Genomic DNA, 25,390 nt, shown 5'->3' with positions numbered 1-25,390 from the left:
CACAAGGAGGATTTTGGTTCTGAAATAGTATGTGTGTATATAGTGCGGAGGAGGATGTACAAGGAGGAAGGGAGCGAGTTTGACTTATCTGAAATCACATTTGGTACTACTCATATAGAGAGCAGCAAATATTTTGCATTCCAGTGGACCAGACCCAACCCCTTCACTTAGAAAGAGAGGTTTGCTACTTTAGGAACTCTTCTGCTTCTTCCAGCGCTTTTCCTCAACTCTTCTGTGGCCAGTGACACAACTCGGCATCCAAGCTAGTTGAAGATTGAGCCCTCTGATTGCTGAGATACTAGTGAGGGTGCAGCTTTGAAGACCATTTTGCAAATGGTCTTCAGCCTCACAGTCATCAGATGATTCTTGTTTGGGCTGGAGCTGTCACTAGAATCTGACACAGAAGCTCAAGGAACTGGAAAACGGCTTCTCCCTCCACGTGTGACTGGGAACATGTGAGTCCCCGCTGGCAGTGGTAGGTGGCTAATTCCAGCCTCATGTATCTCTCCTACCCATGAGGCAGCAGCGGTGGTGGAGCTGGAGGGAGGGCTGTGCTGGGGATTAAAGCCAGTGTGGCAGGTCTGTTCTTCCAGCACACCCAAAATCCAAGGAGGAGGAGCCCCACCTCTCCTGCGTTACTGTAATTACTAATACAAAGGGGGTACCTTCCTACAGACCCTTGTCACCTACTCCTGTGAACAGTCTAGATCAATACTCCCCATTCCTCCAACGTGCCCAGGGGTCCGATTTTATATTATGTACAAACCTCTGTAGCGAGTTATGAAGACCGGTTTTAGATGGTCACTCTACTAGGACACTGACAATGGATATGGAGAAGATCTGATGAGTGTGTTTTCTGCAATGTATTAATAACACAAATCCTGTTGTACAGGGTGCAGCAAATAAAACCTCCATATCAGTCAGCTAAAAATAATGTCAACATTAACTCAGGCTGTTTGCAGACTTGATCTTGAAGGATTAGGCTAATGAAATGAAGGGGTGGGGGGGAATGTCCTTGCTTGAATAGGAAAAAATAGAAAATTTTTGATTAAGAGCTTACCTTGGTGTGCTGAGAACTGATGTTACTGCGTGAGTTTGGCATCTCTTAATGGTTGTACTTTGTGTACCTTCTATTTTCATGCCGAGCACTAAGCTGAACACTCCTCTGTGGATTTGTTCTGTTACAAACTATTAGTTATTTAGCCTCATGGCCACTTCTGGAGTCCGTGTCTGTATTTCTGGTTAAATGGCTGCTTATTACCTTTATAGAGTTATATAGCCAACGAGGCGATGCTCAGCCAGGGGTGTCATAGTAACACGCTCTCTGCTAACAAGGAGGAGTTGCACAGAACTAAAAAGAAAAACCCAGCCCCCAAAAAACTAGCATGCGAGAGGTGTGTTTATACTGAATTGTTAGATAAAGTTGTGCAATCCTACATGCAACCAAGCGTGGTCAGGCTGCCTCTCCTGCCAGGGATGCCACCCACATCTGTCTGGGTTATGCCTGCATCAGCTGTTTCCTCCAGTTCTCCACCTTGTGCTGAGCCTGCTGTTGCTGGGTGTTGCTGCTCTACCTCCTGAAGCTCCTCCGGGCTCCCTGGGGCTGAGGCTCTGCTCCTCGCAACACCTCCTCCTGCAGGCAGCCTCTTCTGCTCCTCCTCAGCTGCCCCAGGTCTCCCCAGCCTGCCCGTGCCAGAGACCCCGATGGGCCAAGATGATGGAACAAGCCTGGAGGTAAGTAAGCCCTGATTAAAGAAATGGTTTTTATCAACGTGTCTGTAGAGAAATGGCAAAGTACAGCAGCGATTCAGCAATTCGTTGCGAGGAGCTGCCAGGCGAGGATCCCGCCTGGGATCCGCAAGTAGAATCTTGCCGGAAATACACTGAAATCCAAGGAACACCACATACAGACCTACTGCACTGGTTTCTGGATCAACTTATTCATTAGGTTATGGCTTATTCCGAGAGTGGAAACAGAATTTAACTTTCAGTAGTAAACCCAGGCTAATTTCTAGACTTCTTCGGGACCAGTTTGCCCACTTTTATTCATGAGCTAATGAAAACAAACCTTCCCACTCCATGGCTCCTAATGCTCTTTCTGTATTGGTGGCCTATTTTTCTGCTTAAGGACAGGGAGGGGCTGTTGAGTCACACACAATCTCGTGCCCTCCTCCTCCTCTCATTTAAATATTAATATGATGAATTATTACTAGAGTAACAGCTGTGCACTACTCATATCACAGCAACATAACCTTCCCCGCCTCATCGGAGCACAGCTATTCCTGACTCGCGTTTTCTGGTCGACCTTCTCACTTCTTCTGGATGACTTTTTAAAAATTACTTTGTTAGTTCTGGTTTGGTGTCATTAGGATAATTGTTTGTTCTGTTCTTTCTGCTTAAATATTAATGATACTGAGGAAGTCAAAAGATAGCTTCAATAATGGTAAGTTAAATGTCTGTGTGTATTCTGCTATGAGATCTGTTTGTTTAGAGAGAAAGAATTATAAAGGATTAAGATCAATCTTTCTAACTAACACTTAAAAACATCTTTCTCTCTCTGAGAATTTCCAAAATAATAATATATTGTCTTTTATATAAATAAAAGCATTATATATTAGTCAGCTAGTGTCTCTAGATAATTCAGAGGAATAACTAACGTTGCACCTAGAAGTACTAATGCATTGCATCTCTGTAGATAAAATATGACAAGAGAGACTGCTAATAAAATCATGAGACAACTCTATATAGACTGCTGAACATAAATATTTGGCATCAAACAAAGAAGGGGAGGGAATATGAAGGAAAGATAAACCACCATGAGTTAGCTCAATACGATTGGGAGTACCAAGGTGAAGCATTCCCAGGCAGGTTTGGAAATGTTAGTCGGTGTTAAGTTTTGTGGGCAAAGGTCCTTCTCTGCTGAGCACCTTCTGCACGGTTCTTGTGTTTGTGCGGGGGTGTGCGTGGTTTACAAACCCGCGGGTTTTTTCTCCTTGAAAATGTCACTTCTTGGAGCACTTTCACGCCGCAGAAGGGGCAGCTGGGTTTGTTGGTTTCTGGACCACTGTTGTGGAGAACTTAATACCAGCAGGAGCGTGTAGAAATCAGGTTTACTGGGTTTGCTCAATTGCTGATTGCTTCATTGGATGAAACTTAACTCACTGCTCGTGTTACTTAGGGAGAAAATGAAATGCTCTGGCAAAGATTTTAAAATGAAATGTCCATATTTTGATTCAAAATTTTTCATTTTAAAATTTTGTTTCAGTAGATAAGTGTTCTTAAAGTCAAACAAAATGCTTTCCATTTGAATAAAATATTGTTTTATTGCTTTGTTGGGGTTTTTTAAATAGCTCATAAATATAGTGGGGAACCTGAAAAAATAATCCCAATTTATAAATGATGCCCTTCTTTTCCCACTCCTGAAGAAACTTTTTTCCCAATCAGCCTTACCGGTGATGAGAGAAAGGGAGGCAGGAGGCTTCTACTGCCAGAGAACTCTTCCCATTCAAAATCAGGGTCTAACCCCATGCCTGGTTTGGGACTGGGGAGAAGAAAGTGAAAAGAGAGTACTGCAAAATGTCTTTTTAAGTCATTGACTGCTCTGACGTAATGCTAAGAGGAGTGCTGTTACTTCTTGAATCATTTTTCCACTCTGCTTTTTTCTAAGCAAGTACTTAGTGGAAACAAAGAGTCCGATCCTGACTGTTTGCAATTCCCACTGTAGTCAACAAGAGTAAACTCAGGGACTGAGACATGCTCGGTACCACCTGTATACATACATATATATATATATATATATATGTTGGGGTTTCTCCCCTCTGTATTCTCTTCCTCTTAAAGTTTCTGGGAGTTGCAATCAATTTTTTTTCTCCGTCTACCATTCACATCAGGGATTTTTTAATTCTTGTGCAGGTTACTGTACGGCAAATTATTTGGCAAAAATGCTGCTTTTATAAAAAGCCTTGATAAGCTTGTTGCACATCCCCCAGATAAAAATCTCATTTCAAACAGTCCCTTCAGATGATTATCTGCAGTGATTGCAAATGAACCTTGTAGCAATCTCATAACAACTGTCCTCGTGGACGGAAGAGAAACCTGCTGTCAGAACTACAAATAATTTACGTAACCCAATTTAAAGCTCTAACAAAATGTTCCCTTGTTAAGAGGATTGTTATACTTAACGTGTGAGATGAAAATACTTTCTGAAGGTCAGGAATTCACAGAAGATAGATTAGATCTCTCGAAAAGACAAAAAATAGGGGTTTACCAGAAGTTTTTCCTCCGTCAGACGTTCAACTTGGCATTCTCAGAAGCTTATATAAGCACAGCTTTATTCCTGCAAATGCTGTGTTTGCTCTGCAGAGGGAGAGGAGCCTCAGAGCTTCAGCTCTGCACACGGAAAAATATAACTGAAGGTAGACTGGGGACTCAGGCTATTTTTGTGCCGCTGTCAGCAGCATAAATAAAAGTTTGTTTTAAAGAACACAAGGGCAGATTCGGGGATGCCTCTCCTAGATTCTGCCTGCCGCAGCTACCGGCGTTATGCTGAAGGACCCCGGGCAGTTTGTGTACCTGCTGCAGGTGAGAGAGCCACCCCGCAGCGGTGGGTGCCCAGGGGCCAGCGTGGGGCCAGCCCCGTGGGAGCAGGTGGGCTCGCTGATGCGCTGCGGCATTAACCCGGGCGAGCAGGAGTGGTGGGACTGAGCTGTCCCTTTTTGGTGTCTTCTGCTCGTGACCATAGCTCAGTAAAGGTCCTGGGAACTGACCTGCCTGCGGCTGAATGCCGGAGGGGTGGGATAGACTCAGATAAGGCCGGAGACGGGGGCTCCAAGAAGTGTGCCTAACCCAGGCAGGGCATCGGGGCACTGAGTCGTGCACTCCCGATGTTCAGTGACCTGGTTGCTTATGCTCAGTTGGGAGCGAACGCTGTCTTCGTACAACTGTCAAACAGAGCCACAAAACCTGAATTTGACATGTTGGAAAACAGCTTTGGGAGATCCAGCTTTTCATAATAGGATCTGGGGGATGGGACAGGTCTTGAAGTTCTTTGCACATAGGGTACTGTGGAAATAAAAAGAAATTACAGCCTCTGTAACCACCAGAAAGTCAGACAATGTTGCCTGCCACCATCGCTCCCCATCCCCTGCACAGTCACATGTGGTTTCCGTCCGTCCCTCCAACCAGCCAAAAACTCAGGTTGTGGAGAAGCTGTCGACAGAGATTATTTAAGCATTTGTCTCCTCTCCTCCTTCACTGTTGTGTTCCCCTAATTGCTGGGGTCCCTCCCTGTAACCCCGGGTGTCCCCTCTGCCTGCCTGGACGCTGGCTGCCCTGCAGCCCCGCTAACGGCAGCAGTACCGAGGGCGCAGGCACGCAGGGAAGCAGCAGGGTTTGCGTGGCAGGAGAGGTTCTGCGTGACTGCGCACCGGAGCAAAATAGTAGGAAGAAACTTTGTCCTGGGGAGTGGGGTGTTTTCTTACATCCTCCTCCTCCTGCTTTCTGCTGCCGAGGGCCTTTTCCCAAAATACCTTTGCGAAAGGGAAGAGAAGCTTGAATAGGGCCCCCCACATCCCAGCGGCAAGTGCCCAGTGCCCCTGTGGGGCTTCCCTGTGCCCCCCAACAACACCTCACCCACTGGGAGGACACTGACAGGGCCATATCCTTCTCAGAAACTCTCTTGTCCACTTTTTTTTTTTTTTTCCCTCCCTAACGTGTTCCTGTGCAGGAAGGCCCTTGTACCACCACCTTCCCTGACACAGCTAGCAGCTTCCGAGCCCCAGGGGTGCCGGAGAAGGCTGCCTGGAGAGGCACTGCAGCCCACAGTAGCTTTCTGGGTACCTTCTGCTGGGGGAGGGGAAGGTGTGAATGTGCCTGTCCCTTTGTGGAAAATCTCTTGACATCTATGAACTGGAGACCTCAGGTTTTGCAGACCGGATAGGTGTGGTAGCAGATAAATTCCCACGCAGTCTGTCAGTCCTGGCTGTGCTCCACCCCAGTCAACTTCTGAACGGAAATTTTCCTGTGACTGCATCCACAGGCTGTTGCCGGCTGTGTTGGGTTTGGGCACCTTATTTGAATACAAGTGGACTGTTCCTCCCGTGAGCTGCTTTTAGCGGCTCCTGTTGGCTCCAGTTAAGAGGCTGGAGGTAGCTACCTGACTCAGGTGCAGAAGAAGCAAGGACTGAATAGGTAGGAAATCTCTAAGGAGTATGTTAGGAGAAAAAGCTTGTGAAAATGAGACTTGAATTGGAAAGGAGAAAAGAAAATAGAAACTGGGAAATGGGAGGAGACGTGGAGAAGCTGGATGAGCAGCTGAGAGGGAGTAGAGAAGCTGGTGCGGAGGGTGTGCAAACGCAGCTACTCAGGGGCTTCTGGCACTGGGGAAAATCAGAAGTGCCTGGACAAAGCATAGAATGACTTGCAAAAACTGAGAACTCAGAGCTTCGGGGATCCGCACTTGGTGCAAGAAGTAGCAATCACTTTGAAAAGTGGGTTGAAAAGTTGAACAGTGGAATAAAGTACCAATCCCTTGCAGAATTCAGTTCTAGCAATCTTAAATTGTGCATTAAGGGCTACTGTGACCTTGATCTTCGTGACTTAGTTCAGGGAAGTGGCAACGATAATATCCTGACATTCTTGCAGATTGTAGAAATTAATTTAATGGGTATTTGCAGAGCCCTTAAACCCTGGCGGTTCCGTCCTTAGACTGGGGCAATATGTGATGAATAACACATAGGGCAGTACCCTGATTTTATTTTTTCTCGGTATCCAATTACTGGTAATCAGGTGAGCATTATCTGTCTTGTGCAATGAATGAAGCAGAGCACTGAGCACTTGTGAGGAGAAAAAGGAGTATCTGCTCATGCAGTAAAGCTGTATCAGAGCAGATAGAGCTTGTTCTGATTACTGTGATTGTCATGTCACATGGAGTTCCCTTCAAAGGTCAGAGAAGTTTGCTAGCTGACATTAAGGCCCATATTCCCATGTTCCCCTGCTATCTGAAACATTAGAGCAATCAGGAAGATAAATCTTCTTGTAACTCTGTGTGAAAAGGTTCAAAAGTTTCCATTACTACCCTGCTGTTTCACTTGATTTCGGCAGTTACCGCAGGTTCTTGGTTGAAGTTTTCCTACTTGACAATAACCTGTTCGAGCCATGCCACTGATTTACCATCGCCTAGCAATGATTACATTTGTATTGTTTACTAACAAATATCATTGGCCCTAGGATGATAAACACGGGGTACAGGGTAGTACTTTGATCACAAATTGTACATGTAGTCCTTGAATCATTTTTGCCACAAGCAAATGAATTGCCTGAATTCTTTAAACAGGGATATTATCACAAACCATAATAATCTCACTTTACTGTGTACTTCTAGGAAGTATTTAGATGGTCCATGCAGCTGTGGAAATACCAGACTGGGTAGCGCGTCAGGAAAAAATAAAGTCCTGACACGTCAAAACCTTTGCTGGGTTGCAGGGAAAACCGCCACCTTGGCTTTGGTGAATATTGTCTTGTGAAGCCTTTGTGAGTGAGTCTCTAACAGACAGGCTTGAGAGCGTTAGGTCCCCTTTGGAGTTGCCCATGGAGCAGGATGGTTTGGGCAGTGGTAATGAGACTCCTAGTCCAGCCCTGGCAGGATAGTTCAACTTTGAAAGCAAGGGCTGAGACTCCTTGATTTCTGGGATATACTTTTCCCAAGACAGTCTGTAGCTAGGGAGGCTGCCTGTCCTGGAAGTTAACAACAAGGAAAAGCTGAGAGGTTTGGGAGCTGCAATCTCACCCCTCTGGGCCACCATTTCAAGACACAGACTACCAGGAAGAGTTTGCCCACTGTTGTCTGGTGGCTGAAGCTGGATACTTCATTGCTTTGGGTGGCCAAGCGAAACCTCCCACAGCATAGCCCGACCTTGTCACAAATAGCCTCCCACTACTGAACATAACTGAATAGATTTCTGCGCCTAACTTCTGCGATAATGGATGCAAGGGAACAGAAGAAGGTCTTCCAGCTGTTTTGTGGCGCTGTGAGCCACTGGGGACATCAGATTACACATAGGAACCACGTGGCAGCTCTTGCTGGCATCCAGGGCAATGCTGGAGTAGGTTGCAGAGCACACGTGAACTCTACGATCATGTTGGAGTCTGTTGAATTGCAGCAATCATGAGAACTAAGTATTGCAATTAGAGCTGGTCCAAAGGTTGAAACTCCTCTTCTTTGAATCATCTCGATTGCTTTTGTTTTGGGAGTGTCCAGATTAAACAATAAGAAGAAATCTGAGATAAAGGTTAGCAACCTTTCGTGTTTACTAAAATAGCTTTATCAGGAATTTATTTTATTTTAACTGAGGCTTAAATAGTTCTCCAGTGTTTCATAACAGGCAAAGAATGAGGGATGAATACCTTTCCCCTGTCATGAAATACAGCTTTAGATGTATGTGCTATCTCTTACGTTGTCATTTAACGGGTTTTGACTGAACGCGATTGAAAACTGTTTGGAGATATGCTGGAGATAAAAGAATGCTGATGCACTAAAAAGCAGAAGCTTTCTCTACCTCTTTATCTTTCTTAATTCCAGCTCACTTGCAAAGTAAATCTCGCTATTCAAATCATGAAAGAACCTCTAGTCATAACTATACAGCGAAATGCTTATCTATATGAGATGAAAACTTTCTGATTTTAGGACTGCTCCTCAGTGATCCCTCAGCACTGGGGTACCCCGTGGAGGTATTTCAGAGAAGCAGTCTGCGTGAGCCTGTACAAGAAAAGCGTGTCTCTGTGAAGGAGGCTATCCAGTGGTGCAGTAAGGAGGCATGTGAGGCACATTTCCTCGTAGGTCAAGAAGCAAAAAGGATATACAAGACCTCTTTCCAAGTGCAGAAAAGAATGAAGTCTCTTGCAGCGGAGCTCTCATTGAGCTCTGCAAAGGCTGACAGCCTTGTCCACCTTCGCCTGTGCCCTTCTCTCCTGCACACACGCAGTGTGTGAACATCCACTAACACGTGGATTTGCTTTTACATCTGCAATGTGTACATGGATACATGGATTACATTTCTGTTTGCATAGCCTTTAACTGAGAAAGTTTGGGATGGCCCAGTTTCAGCACTGTCGTACCTCTAACAGAGGTAATAAATTTTACGTTTCCAAAATAACAAAGATTCTGTCAGATTTGATGTCTTTAATGGAGAAAAATAATAAAGGTCTTCTTTAGACTTACAGAAATTTAGATCATGGATAAAACCATTTACTCAGTTCAAAAGCTCAAAAAATGTGTCATGTATTATTTACTCCTTTCATAGGTAGGAGTGCTTCTGGGCTCTTCTGTCTGTCGTGGGAACAGAGAGCTTACAAATGATGGGCAGAAACCATCCACTCCTGAGAGTAGGATGCCTCTGAGGTATGGTTGCGAGAGGGATCAAATATACAATTCCCTGTTAAAGTCAAATCTCAGCAGAAGTCTCAGGCTAGCCTCCCCGGTGCCGGGAGTGTGGAAGAAAGGGCTGTGGGTGGTTATGGCGATGCCCTTGTGCAGAGGAGTGGTGTGCTTACACGCTCACACACTTCTACTGCCCCATGGAGAAAGCAGACTGGTCCGTGGCTGCTTCGACGCCAGCTCGTTGAGCCCCACACGATGCTTAACTGCAACGTGGGAACATAGAGGACTTGAATGCATCACTCTCTGGACTGAATGACTCAAAAAGCACATCCGCTGGGGAGGTACACTATCTATTTCTCACTAATACTTGTAGTCTTCCGTGTGCAGCACACTGTTCAGGCACCAGCCGTGTGAAAGTGTGGTAAGGAGTGGGCTGAGAGGTGCTTGCTGCTGTTTGGAAGAGGAGCCAACTTGGTAGTGGGGGAGAAGGCTGGACTCACTGCGTTGACGTTAAATCTGTTGAGAGTTTTGCCATGGACTTAAGAGAGTTGAGAGTTTGCCCCTGTTCCAAATAAAGGATTTATTTGGGGTTAAATTACTATGCTTTATCTTCACGGAAGCTGATAGAAACAAAATGAGACAGTGAGTTGATGCTCCGTTCTGTATTACTATTGCAAAGAGGAACAGATAGTTCTTGGGATCAGATGAACAGACACAGATTAACCTCTAAGCAGCTACTATTGGAGCCCATTTAAAGCAGTTTGAGTTGGAAGAGCTTTTGCTGAAGCTGATGGGAAATGCCAGGGTAAGAAGATGATGCCAGTGTTTGGCACTAGTCAGAGTCTGGAGAATCTCCAATGCATGTGTTGGCATTTATAGCGTGTTAGGAGGGGAAAGCTCCTCCTCGAGAGTAAAAGACAAAGCGAGTTTAGACAATTCTGGTCAGTTTTTCCTCTTCAAAGGAAAATTTTCCTGTTTTTCATTGTAGTGTAGTTGCAAGCAAAGAGACTTCTTGCTTGAGCTGTAATAAGACAGAGATCTTGTGTTTCATAAGCCTGATACCCTCTGTAGTAAATGATGCTTCTATGCATTTCCCCCCCCACCCCGAGTAGCAGTCAATGGTGCGAGTCCCTCTTTCCTGAGCACTTCAGACAGTTGCCCTCTGTGGAGTGGCCTAAGATCTTGCATCATTTCCTGTCATCTGTCCAAAGCTATTTATAAAATGTCTGCTGATTCTGGCACACAGGCAAAACCCAGTTTTCATGAGAAAACAAATAGTTTGGAGATGTATTCCTTCCCAGCAAGCGCCTCTTGAGAAAACCTGAAACATCCTAGAAAATCTTAGTGAAAGCTAAGATATAATGGGGTGGGGGAATATGGGGAATTGAATAGTCCCATATATTTGTAGTGGAAACCTTTAAAAATAGATGGTGCAACATGTCCTGAGAAAAAGGTACAGTGTGTAAGGGAGAGGAGGTCACTCCAAAATTAATTGGTTAGAAAAATAAAAACTTTGGGGTTTGCTGTCTGAATATATAACAAAAGTGATTTGAGGTAGCTTTTGCAATGCTGAATATTTGCCATATAATTAGCTGGTAGATGTTCTAAAGAAAATCTCTACTTTTATGTTATTTCTTAGGTTTTCCATCTCTCTAGCTTCAGGAGACTGTCTGGGGTAGGGGTCTGGCAGGGACAGTAGGATGCATTAAGACAGGCAGTGTGCTTCCCTGTCCATCTGCTGCTTATGATAAGTGATATTTTGGGAATCCTGAAAAAGCATGTTGGCCACAGACGAAGCGCAGCCCGAGCAACAGCACTCACATCGGCTTCCCACTGGCCTGCCTTGACCCTGCTGGCACCGTGCTTCTCGCCTCTTGATCTTTAGCCATCCAGCGTGCTGCTTGCTTGTGAAAGAGCTGCAGCCGCGAGCTTTGGGCGTGTTGGAGACCACTGTGTGCGGGGCAAAGTGAATGGAGGATGGCCTCTGCCTGAGCGGTCACAAAGATACGATTTCGTAGTGTGTGTCACAGTCCAGCTTGTTTCATCTTGTTTTCACAAATGACCATAAGTACCACAGTGCCACCAGTGGCCTAGGCTGGATTGGAGTCCATGTCCCACTCACAAAGGCACAAATCTAAGTAGCAGTAGAGGTCTGAGACTTCCACTGTGACCAATTAGCATTGCTTTTCCAACCCCCAAGTTACTTGAGGCAGCAGCAGATCACCATCTTGATGGCTGACAAAGATTCACCGCTGGCCATGCACCAGTTTATTGCAAAATAATATCTGAAAGTGTTTGAAACGCCTCAACTCACTGCAACTCCCTTCTCCCCTTGCAGATAGCATTTGTTGCTATTTGATATGCAAAAGTTGCGTAGCCTCAGGCTGCTAAGGCAGCGTATCAGCTGATGCCTGTGTATTTCTATTGAGCTTTGCCCCACATAAATGTATTTCAAGAGGATTCTGGTCTTGGTGAAAATGTTAGCGAATGTTAGTCTGATTTTTTTTCTCTGTAAATGACAAGCACTGCAGCACCAGCTGTATTTACAATTGCACAGCAGAGGCTTTATCTCTGTAATGCAATAGCAATCAAAATGCTGCATGTGGGAAGGTTTACTGTTCTGCAGGAATGAACAAGAACAGTTCTACTGTTGCAGAACTCTATGTATTGCATAGTTCTGCAATTAAATGCGAGAGTTCTACAAAAACGCATAATTGTTCTGCATAAATCCATCATCAGGCCTTTATAACTTCTGCCCAAGAGCTGATGTATATTCCAGTATGGATCCAAAACCAACTGCATTTTTTGCTGAGAGCACCCCACCCTGCTTCCAGGGCATCGCTCCACATTGGAATACTCAACGTATTACAGATATTTAAATAATATCTGTACAGTAATGTGCTGCCTTACAGCTCTAGCAGCACCACAGCCGATGCAATAACCAGCACAGAGATGCTTTAGGCAATTGTCTGGTGCTACTTCAGTGGGCAGTTGTGTTCTCCTAACTGCTTCACCTGAGGTTTTGGAGATGGGGATGGGAGCGGTGCCTTCCTGCAGGTCTGAACAGGGGAGAACTGCCACACATAGAATTCTGTTGGACCTGAAGTACTGAGAAAAAAACATTTGGTGCTTCTTGTTTCCACTTCATCCTGTGCTTGCCTTGGCACAACAGCCCTGTTACTCTTTCTGTAGAATGTCTTTCAGCTGTAGATTCACCCACTGACTGGATCTACAGCCTGGCTCGAGCACACCTCGCATGTCCTGCACAGAGAAGTTAGAAGCAACTTGGGTCATTTGGAGCACCCAAGTGTGAAAATGTTGGTACTAGTCATGCTTTAAAAGGTGATTAAACCTAAGACATACTGCCTTAATTGCCTAACTTGGTGAATTTTTCTACACGTTTGCTATTCTGTGCATGAAATAGCTACCTCTGTGCAAGGTTAACTAAAGAGGAATTAATGAAAGGCTGAGAAACCTGGGAGAGCTCCAGCCCTACAAGTGAATTTCACACGCAGAGGGGCTGATGCTTTCAGTGCTGACCCAGCTACAAGGCAAGTTTGCTAAGCCTTCCTCTTCTCCCAGTATGGCCATGGTTTTGACAACTCCTGCCTTAGGCAGCTGCTCTGTCCCTGTGCTAAGTGTTGGTTAAGGAATTGCCTGACTTAATAAAAATGTGTGATATTAAGCAGGGAGCCTGCATGCAGCTAGCTGTCCCGAAGTGTCCTAGATTGCTGATGATCTACCAAGGGGGAAGAATGACTCGTTCTGTTTTAAGTGTTTAATGACTTTTTTTTTTCCTGCAGACTCACAGAATTTCCAAAGTATGTCACAGAACCCATTTATTTCTAACCTCAAAGCTGAATGTTTTCTGTGACTTTCTTTTTCCACCTTCATTTGTGCTTTGTACTTTGCTGCCTTTGGTTTGAATCGGTCCCTGCTAATGGTCTGTTCTTTTCTAGTCTTTCTATTGTTTCACACAGGGATGAAGATCTTAGGGTTTGCCTTCTTCCTTTCTTCTAAGTCCCCTAATATTCTCATAGCTTCTTTCCTGATCAGAATGTAGATGGTGCAAAGCTTGCTCTAGCAAAGTCAGTTCCACCAAGCGAGTGCAGATGAGGCGATAGCGTGCTGTCTGTGCCCAGGTAGCTTTGGCTACCGCCAAATAGACTTTAACTAAAAAACGATTTGAATGCAAAAATTTGTTAAAAGTTTTTAAGATGGCAACTTCCATGTGGTTGCCCGCTAATAATGCTGGCATGAAGTATACTTTAAGTTTTCTTGGGAAAACTTGGAAGTCTGCAAACCCAGCGACCATTTGTTAGGAAAACATGTTTGTGTTAAAGAGAACAAATAAAAAACCCTACATCCAGTACGGAAAGGTGTAGTCTGACCTTTTCCAGGAAAAAGAGGTGCCCAAGAAGTGAAGCTTCCTGAGCAGTTGAACTGTCAGTAAAACTCAAATTTATCTGGACTGTTTGTGCCGAACGTCAGCACTATGAAACCGTAAGCTGGGAGAGCAACTGATTAGTGGAGGCTTTGCTTCACACCTGCTGAGAACTGGCTGAATTGGAGAAGGCAGCAGTTAAAGGAGACCCAAACAAACTATTAAAAACTCTTGGGAGCTGTGCCAGGAAAATCAAATCATACTTCAGGGCCCAGATCACCCTGCAGAACACAGGTAAGCAGGAACAGGCTGAGGAGGCAGCAGAAACTGAGTGTTTCTTGAACCTTCCCTTTTAATAAGTGGGATTTTCTCTGTAAACTCCTCCGTATCCTTATGCAAACTGAATCCTAGACTTCGCTAAGAAGCATGATCAGTCCTTAGAAACGTATCCTAGGATGTATTTCCCTTCCTCTGGAAGGATGTGTAAGTCATGGCAGGAGCGGCCCGGCAGGTCCCCTGGGTACCATCTGCTGTCAAGAGTCTTCGCCTGTGTGCCTTAGCAAATTCGTCTGCTCAGGGGACTGATCCTGCAGGACAGGCCAAGGACCAGGTACCACCTTAATCTTAATCTTCACTGGGGGTGGAGGCTGCTTGATGTGAAGTACATCTTCTGTATGGTTCAGCCATAGGGTCCAGCCTCTTCTGAAAATACCTGGAATAATTACAGAGAGCTGCACAATGCCAGAAAACAAAGATTTCCCGCAGAAAAGCCCAGTGAAGCAACGAAACTGAGACAAAAGCCTGGAGCTGCCAAGTCACCTTGGGCAACCTTTTCAAACCGTCTCCAAATCTTTCTTCCCTTGCCAATCATACTGGGTGTGGACACTTAAAAATACTTCATTCCCTTTTATGCCACAAGTAACAATTCACACACAGGACTGAAGTGTTATATTGGAATTTACTGTTTGATCTTTTTGGACTTGGATATAATAAATGAATCATTGTTTAGTTGTAATTATTTTTTAATTGCGGGGCTTTATGACCGTCGAAGTCCAGTTCTTTTCTTATTTGCATTTTACTGACAGTTAATATCTGCAAATGTTTTAGAATGGGTTCGTATCATATAGCATATCACCTACATGCTATGTAATTGCACTCTTGTGGGGAATGGGAAACAATTTGACAGTCATTTATAGCCCAATCAATAGGATATTAAAAATCTGAAAACAGATTAGCAATTTGCTGGATTAGATAGCTATAAATTGCCACGTGACATACAATTAAATTCTGAGCAACTCTCACATGCATAGTAATTCTATAAATAGTGAGGCTGAAGACAAGTAACATTCCTGCACCATCCTCTTCCTTGTTGCATGATTTTCCTCTAGGTTGAAAGGTCTCATTCACTAGATCCTACCGCAGACTATGCTCTTAGAATAGCAGAAAAAAATAGGGAGGAAAAAAAAAAGAAGAAGAAGGAGGAAGGAAGTAGCTCTTGATTTATTAATTAGGAATCCAGAAAAATGGTGGTACATCTGGACTAAGTGAGATTTATGAGTAAGCATGTGCTACCCAGGTGAGGCAGCTTGCCACTTACTGCAAGCCTGCTCCGTGTTTGCTAAACTGCTTTTCAAACAGTCTGGGCTGCTGCAGAGCAAACTCCATGGATGTGCAACTTCTCCAGCTGACTGAAATGGCAATGTGGATATTGGCAACTTGTCCCGATGGACACAGTATGACGATGGGCTTTCCAGGTGCTGTTGCAAGGCTGTAATATAAAGTTTTTCTTACTGCAGGACCCTAGCATCAGCTTGCTCTTTTGTCTCTCATAATGAAAATACTTTGCATGGGTGGAAGGTTTCTTTAATTAACTAAATAGCTCTGGATTTAGACATAAAACTACTGCTGCTCCTGCCTTTTTTGAGTCCCAAATCTTTTCCTTTAATGCAAGTAAATACTCCTCTGTGGCTTGGCTCTGGTTGCCGTCCTAACATCACCTCTTCCAAATATGCACTCCTGCAGGTTTTTTTATAGACTGTATTTAAATCCAGGCCTTCTGGAGCAGCCAGCGCTGTCACCTTCCAACTCTGTTTTGCTGGGTGGGCAGAAGAACTGCAACTTTATGACTTTTCTCCACTGTTGGCAGCATGGTTAGCTGCGTAGGTACCTGAGCAAATACTGTAATGTAAAGTGTCGGTTTAGTTACTGACTTCCATATGTGTGCTATTAGTACAGTGCTGTATTAGCATGTCACCTCTTCTGCCAGTGTGGGCAATGTCAGAGTTAGCAATGCATCTGACTGAATTAAAACAGTTAACGCTTGGCTTCATCATTGAAGAGGTTTTAAAAGCTATCTAAATAACTTTAAAGAAGCTGGGTAGGGAGCTCCTCAGATGTTGATGTATGACTTGTTTATTAAAAAAATAGTTATGTGATTTAGAAGTGCAAGGGTCAATTGGATGCTTCTGTCCAGATGGCAGCAGAACGGAGCCTTGAGCCCTATGCAACGTGAGTAACTTCTATCCCAGTACTAACTATAAATAACCCCTGTTTAAACAGTAAAAATGAGTACTAATTGCTTTATCTTCTGAGTCATCCTGCACTGAAAAGGCATATGAGGAACCTAGGGAAACTGCACACTGTGGTGAGAGTTGTACAAAAACTGTTAGCGGAAGCATAAGGCTCTTCTGTTAGCTACAGGCCTGGTGTTTTCATGCCTCCCTCCCCACTAAGATTGCTGTGTAAAAGTCTCATGGGGGAAAAAATTAACATTTTAACTATTTTGCTTTATTTTGTTGTAGTAGTTGTGGTTTTCAGGGAAAAGTAGTCTTCTATTGTCTCTGCCTATGTCCATTAAGGGATATCCAATAGTGAGAGAGAAATCTTTTCTGGTGTCTACAGCAACAGCAAGTAGTTTATAGATGCACACGGGGAAAACATTCAGGTCCCCCATGACAGTAAGACTGCTGAACATCTAAGCTGAAATGTCCCCTTTGGAGAAGGAAAGCCTGCCTCCGTCATTCCCGCCTGCTGCCTTCCAACCCTGGTTTTGTTCTTCTACCATGAAGGACGTTTAAAGCCAGGATGGTCGAACTGGGCCCACACAACCGCTTCCCTGCCTGTTGTTGTTTGGACCCCTGCATGCTAACAGCTGCAGGAGCGGTGCTTGCCCAGTGGTGACTGCCACGGGGCCTCCTCCTCCTCCTCCTCCTCCTCCTCCTCCTCTCCCCTCGCTCCCGCCGGCTGTTGCAGGGTCCGTGACCTGGGCATGGGGACATGGCCCGGCCCTCCTCCTGCAGAAAACCCACGTTCCCGCTCCCTTCTCCACCTGCGGGGCTTCTTTCCCTGTGCCCTGTTGTGGCTGAGGGAAACGCTGAAGAAACCGATCCCTAGGCCTTGCCGAGCGAGGCACCGCCTGGGCTCCGGTCAAACGCGGGTTTCCAAAGCAGAAGCCTGACCCGAGGGAAGCTGTCAGGAGGCAGTGGAGATCAAACAGGAGGAGGAAGCAGCAAGCGTAGTTGAAGCTTTGAGCATTAATGCAGTACTCGAGGCCACCGTCAGTGCCGTAGGCCTCGAGTTCGGTTCACTTGGGTGGCAGGGTTGTAGTCCCTCCACACAGCTCCGCCAGGCCCACTTCTTTGCAGCGTTTGACTTCGAGCCTCTGCTGAACCCCTCCGGCTAACCGGAAGCCGCCGTGTCCGGCGAGGACAGGCCAAGCTGTGAGGTGACCGCTCGGCGACAGGGGGCCCGCCGCGGGCCCGCCCCCCCCGGCGCACCCCGCTGAGGGAAGGGGGTCGGCTGCTCCTCCGCACTCCAGGGCACGGGGCCGTCGACGAGAGGGCCCTGCAGCGCGGGCAGGCCTCGGGGGCGGCCCAGCCTCCCTCCACCACGGAGACCCGGGGGGCGCCGGACCGAGCGCGGCAGCTGTCCCGGCGGGGCGGCGGTGACCCTCCTCCCCGCCCGCCCCCCTCCCCTGAGGGCGGCCTCGGCCCCGCCCCCTTGGGGGCGGAGCCACCGGCGGGCCCGCCCCTCCCCTGCCCTCCGCGCCGGGTTACATGGCGGCGGCTGCGGCAGCGGCGACTGCGGCGAGGCGGGTGGTCGCCGGGCGGGAGCCGGTGGTGTGGCCGCAGGGCCCGGCCGTGTGAGCAGCGCAGACCCCGATGAGCCTGGGAAGGCCCGTGAGTGTGGCGGGGCAGCCGGTGGCGGGGGAAAGAGAAGGGGGTCTGGGGCCGTCGCACAGCGCGGGCCCGGCCCCGCCGCACAAAGGCGCTTTGTTCCCTCCCGCCGGACGGCGGCGGCGGCGGCGCCCCCCGGCCCGGCGCGGCCGTCTCCGCTCCGCCGGGGCCCGGCCCGTCCCCTCCGCACTGCGGCGGCCCCGGGGCTGAGGGGGGCGAGCGGGTGTTGACAGGGCGGGCGGGGGCGGCCGTGAGGGGGGGGCGCTCCCAACGGCTGCGGCCCGGGCGGCGGCCCCGGGGCCCAGCGGGTCGCCTCTGCCGCCGGAGCGGGGGCCGGGGGCGACCTCCGCGCCCTGAAGGGCGTTTGAAGGTAGGGCTCCTCCGTGCCGCGGCGGCCGCGGCCGGGGGTGGGTCGCCGGTGTGTGTGGAGCCGGGGGGGGGGGCGGTGCGGGAAAGGAGCGAGGGGCGGCGGGAGGCAGCGTGTCCTTTACCGGGACGGTGGCGGCAGGCCCGCCCGCGCCGGAGTCTGAGGAAGTTTTGCTGCTGAATTCGGTGCCGGGCGAAGGGGGGGGGTTGGGTGGGAGGGGGGGTCGGCGCCGGTCTCCGGCCTGGGGGACAGTCAGCGCTCGGCCCTGCCGGCAGGGCGGCCGCAGGCTCCCCCGCACCTCGGGCACCTTCTGTGGGGAAAGCGACTTCACCCTTCTCCGGAGCTGCTCGGAACGGCCCCTGAGGAGCGGCTGCTCGAGTTTTGGGGCAGCCGGTCCCCGTGGCTGGGCGGGCGAGATGCGCCTTTTTTCTTTTTTTTTTTTTTTTTTTTTTTTTTTTTTTCCTGGCTAATTCAGTGCCATTTTGGCTCGGCCTGGCAATGGCCAAGTTAATTGTGCCCTGGAAAAAGAAGCGGTGGTTGGTGTGTTGTCATACGGCCGGTGCAAACGTTGACAAAAGCACTGGTTCCAACAAGCTTGTTTTTATATATATATGAATATATATATATGTCTGTGTGTGTATAAAAACAACGCTGTGTTAGCATGTGTTTATAAGCCTGTTACAAATTCCGGAAAGCGGTGGCTGAAAATAGAGGTAGATCTTGATTTGGCAATCACGTTCAGAAAATGCGTGCTTTAAAGCTAAAATGGGAACTTTTCATTTCAGCTTCTCGCTCAGGCTCAACTCTTGCTTGTGTTGTTGTTATCTTTAATTCACTGTTGACTGGTTAAGTGTTCGGTGGAACAGGCGACGGCAGCGGATCTGCCGAGGTGCCAAAGGCTGTGGTTAGCTGGTGGTAGGCTTCTTCAGTGGTGAGTTTTCATTGAATTATCCCGAGGGAGGACCGAACCGCTTTTGTTTATGGTACAGGAAAAACGCAGTGGATTTTTGTGTGCTTTTACGGATCCTTCAGAAGATTTATAAACTAATAGTAACATTTGCTGACTGCCAGCGCAGAGTTCCCTAAACAGAGTGGGGAGCAAGTAGGAGGCTTTAGAAAAGCGGCAGTTTCGTGAGTTGGACGATGACTCATTCTGCCTACTGACTGCAACGTGGCTGATCTAAAAAAAATATTTCTGTGCCCTGTATTTTTATAGTCAAAGGGATAGTACTTAGCAGGTTGTATAATATGTCATTAGTCATTCTTGGTCTTTCTTCTGTGAGTAACGATTTGATCATTATGTGGTCTGCATAATCAAATTAACTGGTATCTTTCCTTCTGATTTGTATTTCTGAAAAAGTAAACATCTCATACTTGACTGTGTTTCAGTGTACATCCGGTTTCCTGAAAACTGTGATAAATCCACGTGCAGAAGTTCAGCACGAATTGAAGGGGCTGCTTGCATAATACATGAAGCTGGTGGTGTGTGGTGATGTCTGCCAGCACCAGGAATAATTTCAAAGACGACAGCCCTTCTGTGGGTCACTTCTGTTGCCCTCACCCGAGAACTGATCTGTTTTAAAAGCATAGTTGTAAACCACTTAGGAAACTAGTATCTTTGTGTTTCCCGCTTTAAACTTTGTGGGAGGAATAAAAGTACCACTTTAAAAAAACTGGTAGTCTTGGAAAGGTGACAGTTAGCCTAAATGAAAACATCAGTGCCTGTGTGTGAATAGACTATTCAACACAAATTGGGGTGATACACACCCCTTTTTTATACTGCAGTCCATCATGTGTTTTAAGTGGTTAGAGCATGTTATGCAACTGAAGAGGAATTTGTCTTTTTTGTTTATTTAGTGTGCATTTTCAAGACAGTCCATTGGACTGGTGGTTATGACTTTCATTGAAACTGAAAACGTATAAACTTAACAGATGTTGGTGTCACTCTTTGTAAGTATTGGTGTTTTAAAAACCCCATCTCATTCTTTTCGTTTTATAGTCTTTTTCAACTTTGGAAAACAAAAAAACTTGTTACTTTGAGCTCATTTTGGCTTGAGAAAAGCCTTGCTTTCATCTAGTTGATTGCCCTTTAACTAATTATTATCTTAGTCAGAGTGAAAGAAAGTTTGGGGTTAACTTTTTACTTTCCCTCCTATGTGCTTCTGGTCCACAGGACTACTTGTCTTAATTGTCTGTTTGCTGTTGACTTGTGGATGGGGAAACAAGTTCGGCCACCCCCCTGACACCAGCGATGCTCTTGGGGGCTGTGGCCCTGGCAGAGGGGCCAGCTGACAGGCGATGGCAATGATGGGGCTGCAGCATGTCAGCAAAGGGCTGCTCTAGGTGAGAGATTGAACTGGCATAGTGAGAGAAGTACATCTTTAATGTGACAGTAGGTAATGCGTGGACATAGAAGCAATTTTTTAAGACAAGAATATATGAACCTGCTCCAGCATTGTCATCTGCTATGTTTCCAAAGTAGAATTTTCAGGGGAGGTAAACGAAAGGTCACTCTCAATTACTGAATTTTAATTTCATTTATTTTAATAGCGGGGCATTTTTGCTAGGACAATCTCTAATTGTCCTCACCGTACTCATGTGAGGTACTGTATCTGTTTTGTAGATGGGCTACTTCCTAGGACTAGATCCTGTTTTGGATGATAGCTGGGCACTCCTTTTTGTGGCTTTGGGATTAAGTCATTTGCTCGTAGTTACACAGGAAATTTGTAGCAGGATCAGGTCAAATTGAAGGCTGCAATGGGTTGCTTATGTTGTCACTATTTGCTTTCTTAGCTAAATCACTCTGATTTTGAAAATCATTACATGCCTTCTGAAAACGTTGCGATTAGTGGTCACCTAGTGGAAGGGTATAGTATAAACTGATGATTAAAAATGCATCATTTTAGGGATACAGAATGAAAATTTTAGGGCTTTTACTTCAGTGAGCAAGTGGGCCGTAACTCCCTTTCTCCTTGAAGGAGTAACGTCAGTACTGCTGCCGCCTTCATTTAGTTGTGGTGGTAAGGGGTAAGATCCGAGTTGTTTAGTGGAACCAGCTAAAAGAGAGGTTCCAGATGTGTCACCCAGCTGGTGCAAACCGATTTGGTATGGCTGCATATTGAAGACATCAGCAATTTGAAACAATAGGCCTAATTGTGGGGAAGAATACAACTGAGTTTAGATGGTCCCAAGGATATAAAATACAGCTTATTGCAGCGTGTTTGAACAGAGGCCTTGGACCTTGGGTTAATGTGAAACTTCAAGTGTGAGGATAAGCTACAAAAATGAATTTTCCACTGAAGCTTTTTGTGGGGGCATGGAATGAAAGGAAAATGGTCTGGGGTGGTGTAAACTTTTTTACAGGCAGCAGCTCAGAACGTGTGAGCCTGAAAGTGGTGCAAGTGAATGTTTTTAGTTTTTAAAAAAAGTTAAAAACCAAGAGACTAGACTGTTTTTTTGTAACTGTGAACAAATAGTTGGATAGTTACTGATGCTATCCTAATTAGGATAAATTTGATATTTGTTCTTTAATTAAATTCATGGGTATTATAAGAAGAGTCTGCATGCTGATGTCTTAATATGGATATAAATTCAAGATAGTTTTGGGAAAAGTAACTTACTTCATTACGTTTGTACTAAGGTTATAATAACCCTTGTAAAACACTCTCTAAAACTAGGACTCTTGGCAGTATGTGAAGAAAGGAATCTCAAGGCAATAGTTATACATGTCAAGTAAAGAAAGCTCCAAAGATCACCCTTCTGGCAGGGTACTATACCACATCAGTGGTGGCCAGCTCAACGCTGTTCAGTTTGGGAGTACTACACTCGGTGATCTTTATTTAAAAAGAAAAACCCAGCAGAGGATAGTAGCGTGCGTTCCCTTCTCCTTGCCTGTGTTCTGTGTACCTGGCTGTACCAATACCTGGAGAGAGCTGGTGTATGGCAGGAGGGAGTGAGCCAGGGCACTGGGGCTCTGCGTCCTGGTGGCAGTCAGCCTTGAGCCTGAGGAATGGTAATATTTAAACATGTTGAAACACTCTTGTTTCTGTTTGCCAGTGTGCCTTTCTCTCTTTCTTTTTTTTTTTTTTTTGTCTATGCAATTCTGATTACTTTAGTGAATTGAGGTTGTTATTCTAAAATATGTTAATAATTTGTCAGCTGCTCTTGCTGCCCTGTTAGGAGTGGGGAGACATGTTTTTCTTGGTCCCCAGTGTCCCACTGAAGTGCTAGCACAGTTTTAAGGGAAAGCGGTCCTACAATTGAAGTGTGAAGATAGTTTGGAGAACTTTACATGTATTTAGAGAGCTAGATGAAGAGCTGAAATGTGTTGATCTAAGATCAAACAGAAGACATTTAGTGGTTTGATGTGACCTATAGTTGTTGGGGAAGAACATACAAGTAGCTTGTAATGGAATTGCCCAAACCTTACCACACTGCGTAAGGTACACCCTTGACTCTTCTCTTTGTGGCATCTTTGAGCTTTTAAAAGAAATGAGGATGTTGTGCAAAAATGCAACATGTGGTCGTTATGACTGCATTCTGCTGCTGCAGACAGGGAAGCTTACTGAGAAAATTATCACTTTTGTTTTCATAAATAGTAGTTGCATTCATTAGACTATTAAAAAATAAATGATGTCTGAAAATGCCCATGTGTATGGGGAAGCGGTTATAGAATATATCAGTTACTGTGTAAAATGTACTTGCTGTTAGTTTTTCTCTGTAATCTGGGTTGGATAAGCGTAGAAGTAATTGATAAAGTCATAATATTTGTCTAATATGTAGGCATGATTCCTGTAGCAATGAATCTATGGAGTCAAAACTATGTTTTGTTAGTAAGCTTTATCCAATATCACAAGGATTTAAGCTTTATAAGTGGCATTGGAAGTGGCTGTACGTTCTGGAAAGTCAGTAAATACCGGGAGTGCACAAACCTTACCCTTTTTGTGTGAATGATACCCACTTCTCTCTTATTATGGTGAAATACTTAAAACCCTGGTTTTGTCTTTGAGTAAAAGAATTATTCCAAAATTTGGTGACTGAGGTGCAGGATATGATTGTTTCTGGCTTGTCTCTTAACAACTGCATTGGGGAATTATCAACTTCTCTGTGATATTCCCTTCTTTATTGAGGTTTAGTAGGATTTTTCATTGTGTGCCTTTTATTCTCAATGGGTTATATCTAAAACTTTCACAATATATGTTTAGAAATAGTGGTTGGTGATTATTGTCAGTTTTCCTCCATGAGTATGAAAAATATGTCATTTCTAGTTAGCTTAGCTTTTGTGATGGTTTCTTAATTTGTAATTGAACACTAAATAAGTTGTATGTTTAGGACAATTTAAGGACTTGGGGAGGAGAAAGGCTTCTGTATGTGCTGGAATACTGATGTATTTTTCTCTCCTTTTCAGGTTGTCACGGAGTAAAATGGATGGTAGCTTTGATTGTGATTGTGGTGAGCTGGAGCCACCTGATCATTAACAGAAGGCATCTTTTGTAAATCAAGAGCTGCCAGTTTCCTGTTTAACTAGACTGTAAACAAGGAGAGAAAAAGGAGGAAGAAGGAAAACAAAATAGTGCTTACCAGCACCATAGAATGACGCTGCTCAGGACCAGTCCAACACTGAATGTATCTGCACTGTGAGGAGGAGGATGTTAATAGAAGCCTATTATGTGCATATTTATTCACATTTTTGTTAAATGTTAACCAGTTTAGCACAGTAGAGCTGAGTGCATAGTATGTCATTTCATTCCGTTTGAGTTTCTTGTGAGTATTTTCTTTAATGTCTGCAGAAATGCTGCACCTTTCTTGAACTATGAATGCTGCAATCTTTCTATCTTATGCTCGGTTTGAGTTCTAGAGCTTACGGGCTCTAAATTCAAGGGGACACAACAGGCCTGGCTGGCTCATAATGAAATGAGAGTGTCAAGAAACCATCTTGCAGTCGAAGCCAAGTGTTTCTTCTCCCTTTCCGTAAGACCTTTCCTTCAGATACCAGTGGAAGTGTCTCCGCGTGTTTACAGAAGCTTAGTAGTTTGAGGAAAAAGAAACTTAAAGAATTTAAAAATGGCAGAAAAATTTGAAAGTCTCATGAACATTCATGGTTTTGATCTGGGCTCTCGGTATATGGACTTAAAACCACTGGGCTGTGGTGGAAATGGCTTAGTTTTTTCTGCTGTCGATAATGACTGTGACAAAAGAGTGGCTGTCAAGAAAATTGTCCTTACAGATCCCCAGAGTGTTAAACATGCTCTACGTGAGATCAAAATTATTAGAAGACTTGACCACGATAACATTGTCAAAGTATTTGAAATTCTTGGTCCTAGTGGAAGCCAGTTAACAGATGATGTGGGCTCCCTTACAGAATTGAACTGTGTTTACATTGTCCAGGAATACATGGAGACAGATCTGGCTAATCTGCTAGAGCAAGGCCCTTTACTAGAAGATCATGCCAGACTTTTCATGTACCAGCTGCTACGTGGGCTCAAGTATATTCACTCTGCAAATGTTCTGCATAGAGATCTCAAACCAGCTAATCTTTTCATTAATACTGAAGACTTGGTGCTGAAGATTGGTGACTTCGGTCTTGCACGAATCATGGATCCTCATTATTCCCACAAGGTATGTGAAAAGTGGGAATATTTAAGTGATATGCTGACAACCATGACTTCTTAAAATAGCATCTTTCTCCCTTTCACAGAGGCAGATAGGCTGGAAGGCCTCATTAGCAGGTCGGATATCATATTAGGAATCATACAGTACGACTGGAATGCTTGCAAGTAGAGTAAAACAGATCTCTGCATGACATGTTTTTTTGTTTCAGATAGGACTACTGCAAGCATAAAATAAAACTTTTCCACTAGATGTGTTCAGAAAAGAAGATCATTAACAGTGAATACAGAACCTGAGTTCAAGAGCAATGTTTAGAGGCATAACTATAGAAGCCTTAGATAAGTTTGGAAGTGGTGCATTCATAGTGTGCAAGTGTGGCTTCCTGGGATTGATTTAGAGATACTGTCTTCCTGGTTTAGATTGTGTTTCACAGGAGTTCGTTATTATCTCTGCATTTATTTGGCATCTGGGAATAAGAA

The 25,390-nt window shown here is 45.3% G+C and overlaps 1 protein-coding gene across 2 annotated transcripts in view; it reads left to right on the top strand.

The window, feature by feature from the left end:
- The first annotated feature begins 2,252 nt into the window (after positions 1-2,252).
- MAPK6 (mitogen-activated protein kinase 6) overlaps positions 2,253-25,390 on the top strand; it is a 30,783-nt gene continuing 7,645 nt past the window's right edge. Inside the window, exons 1-2 of one of the 2 annotated variants that reach the window (XM_082488757.1) lie at positions 2,253-2,443; positions 23,710-24,920. In XM_082488757.1, the coding sequence (XP_082344883.1) occupies positions 24,366-24,920 (555 nt within the window). In that variant the 5' untranslated portion in view covers positions 2,253-2,443; positions 23,710-24,365. Of the gene's footprint in view, positions 2,444-17,814; positions 17,939-23,709; positions 24,921-25,390 lie in introns of those variants that run through there. The other variant, XM_082488756.1, reaches the window with a different exon arrangement.

The sequence above is a fragment of the Vanellus vanellus genome (assembly GCF_965231255.1).
Source record: "Vanellus vanellus genome assembly, chromosome: 11".
Classification (NCBI taxonomy): Eukaryota; Metazoa; Chordata; class Aves; order Charadriiformes; family Charadriidae; genus Vanellus; species Vanellus vanellus.
This window is presented reverse-complemented; position numbering and strand designations above follow the sequence as displayed.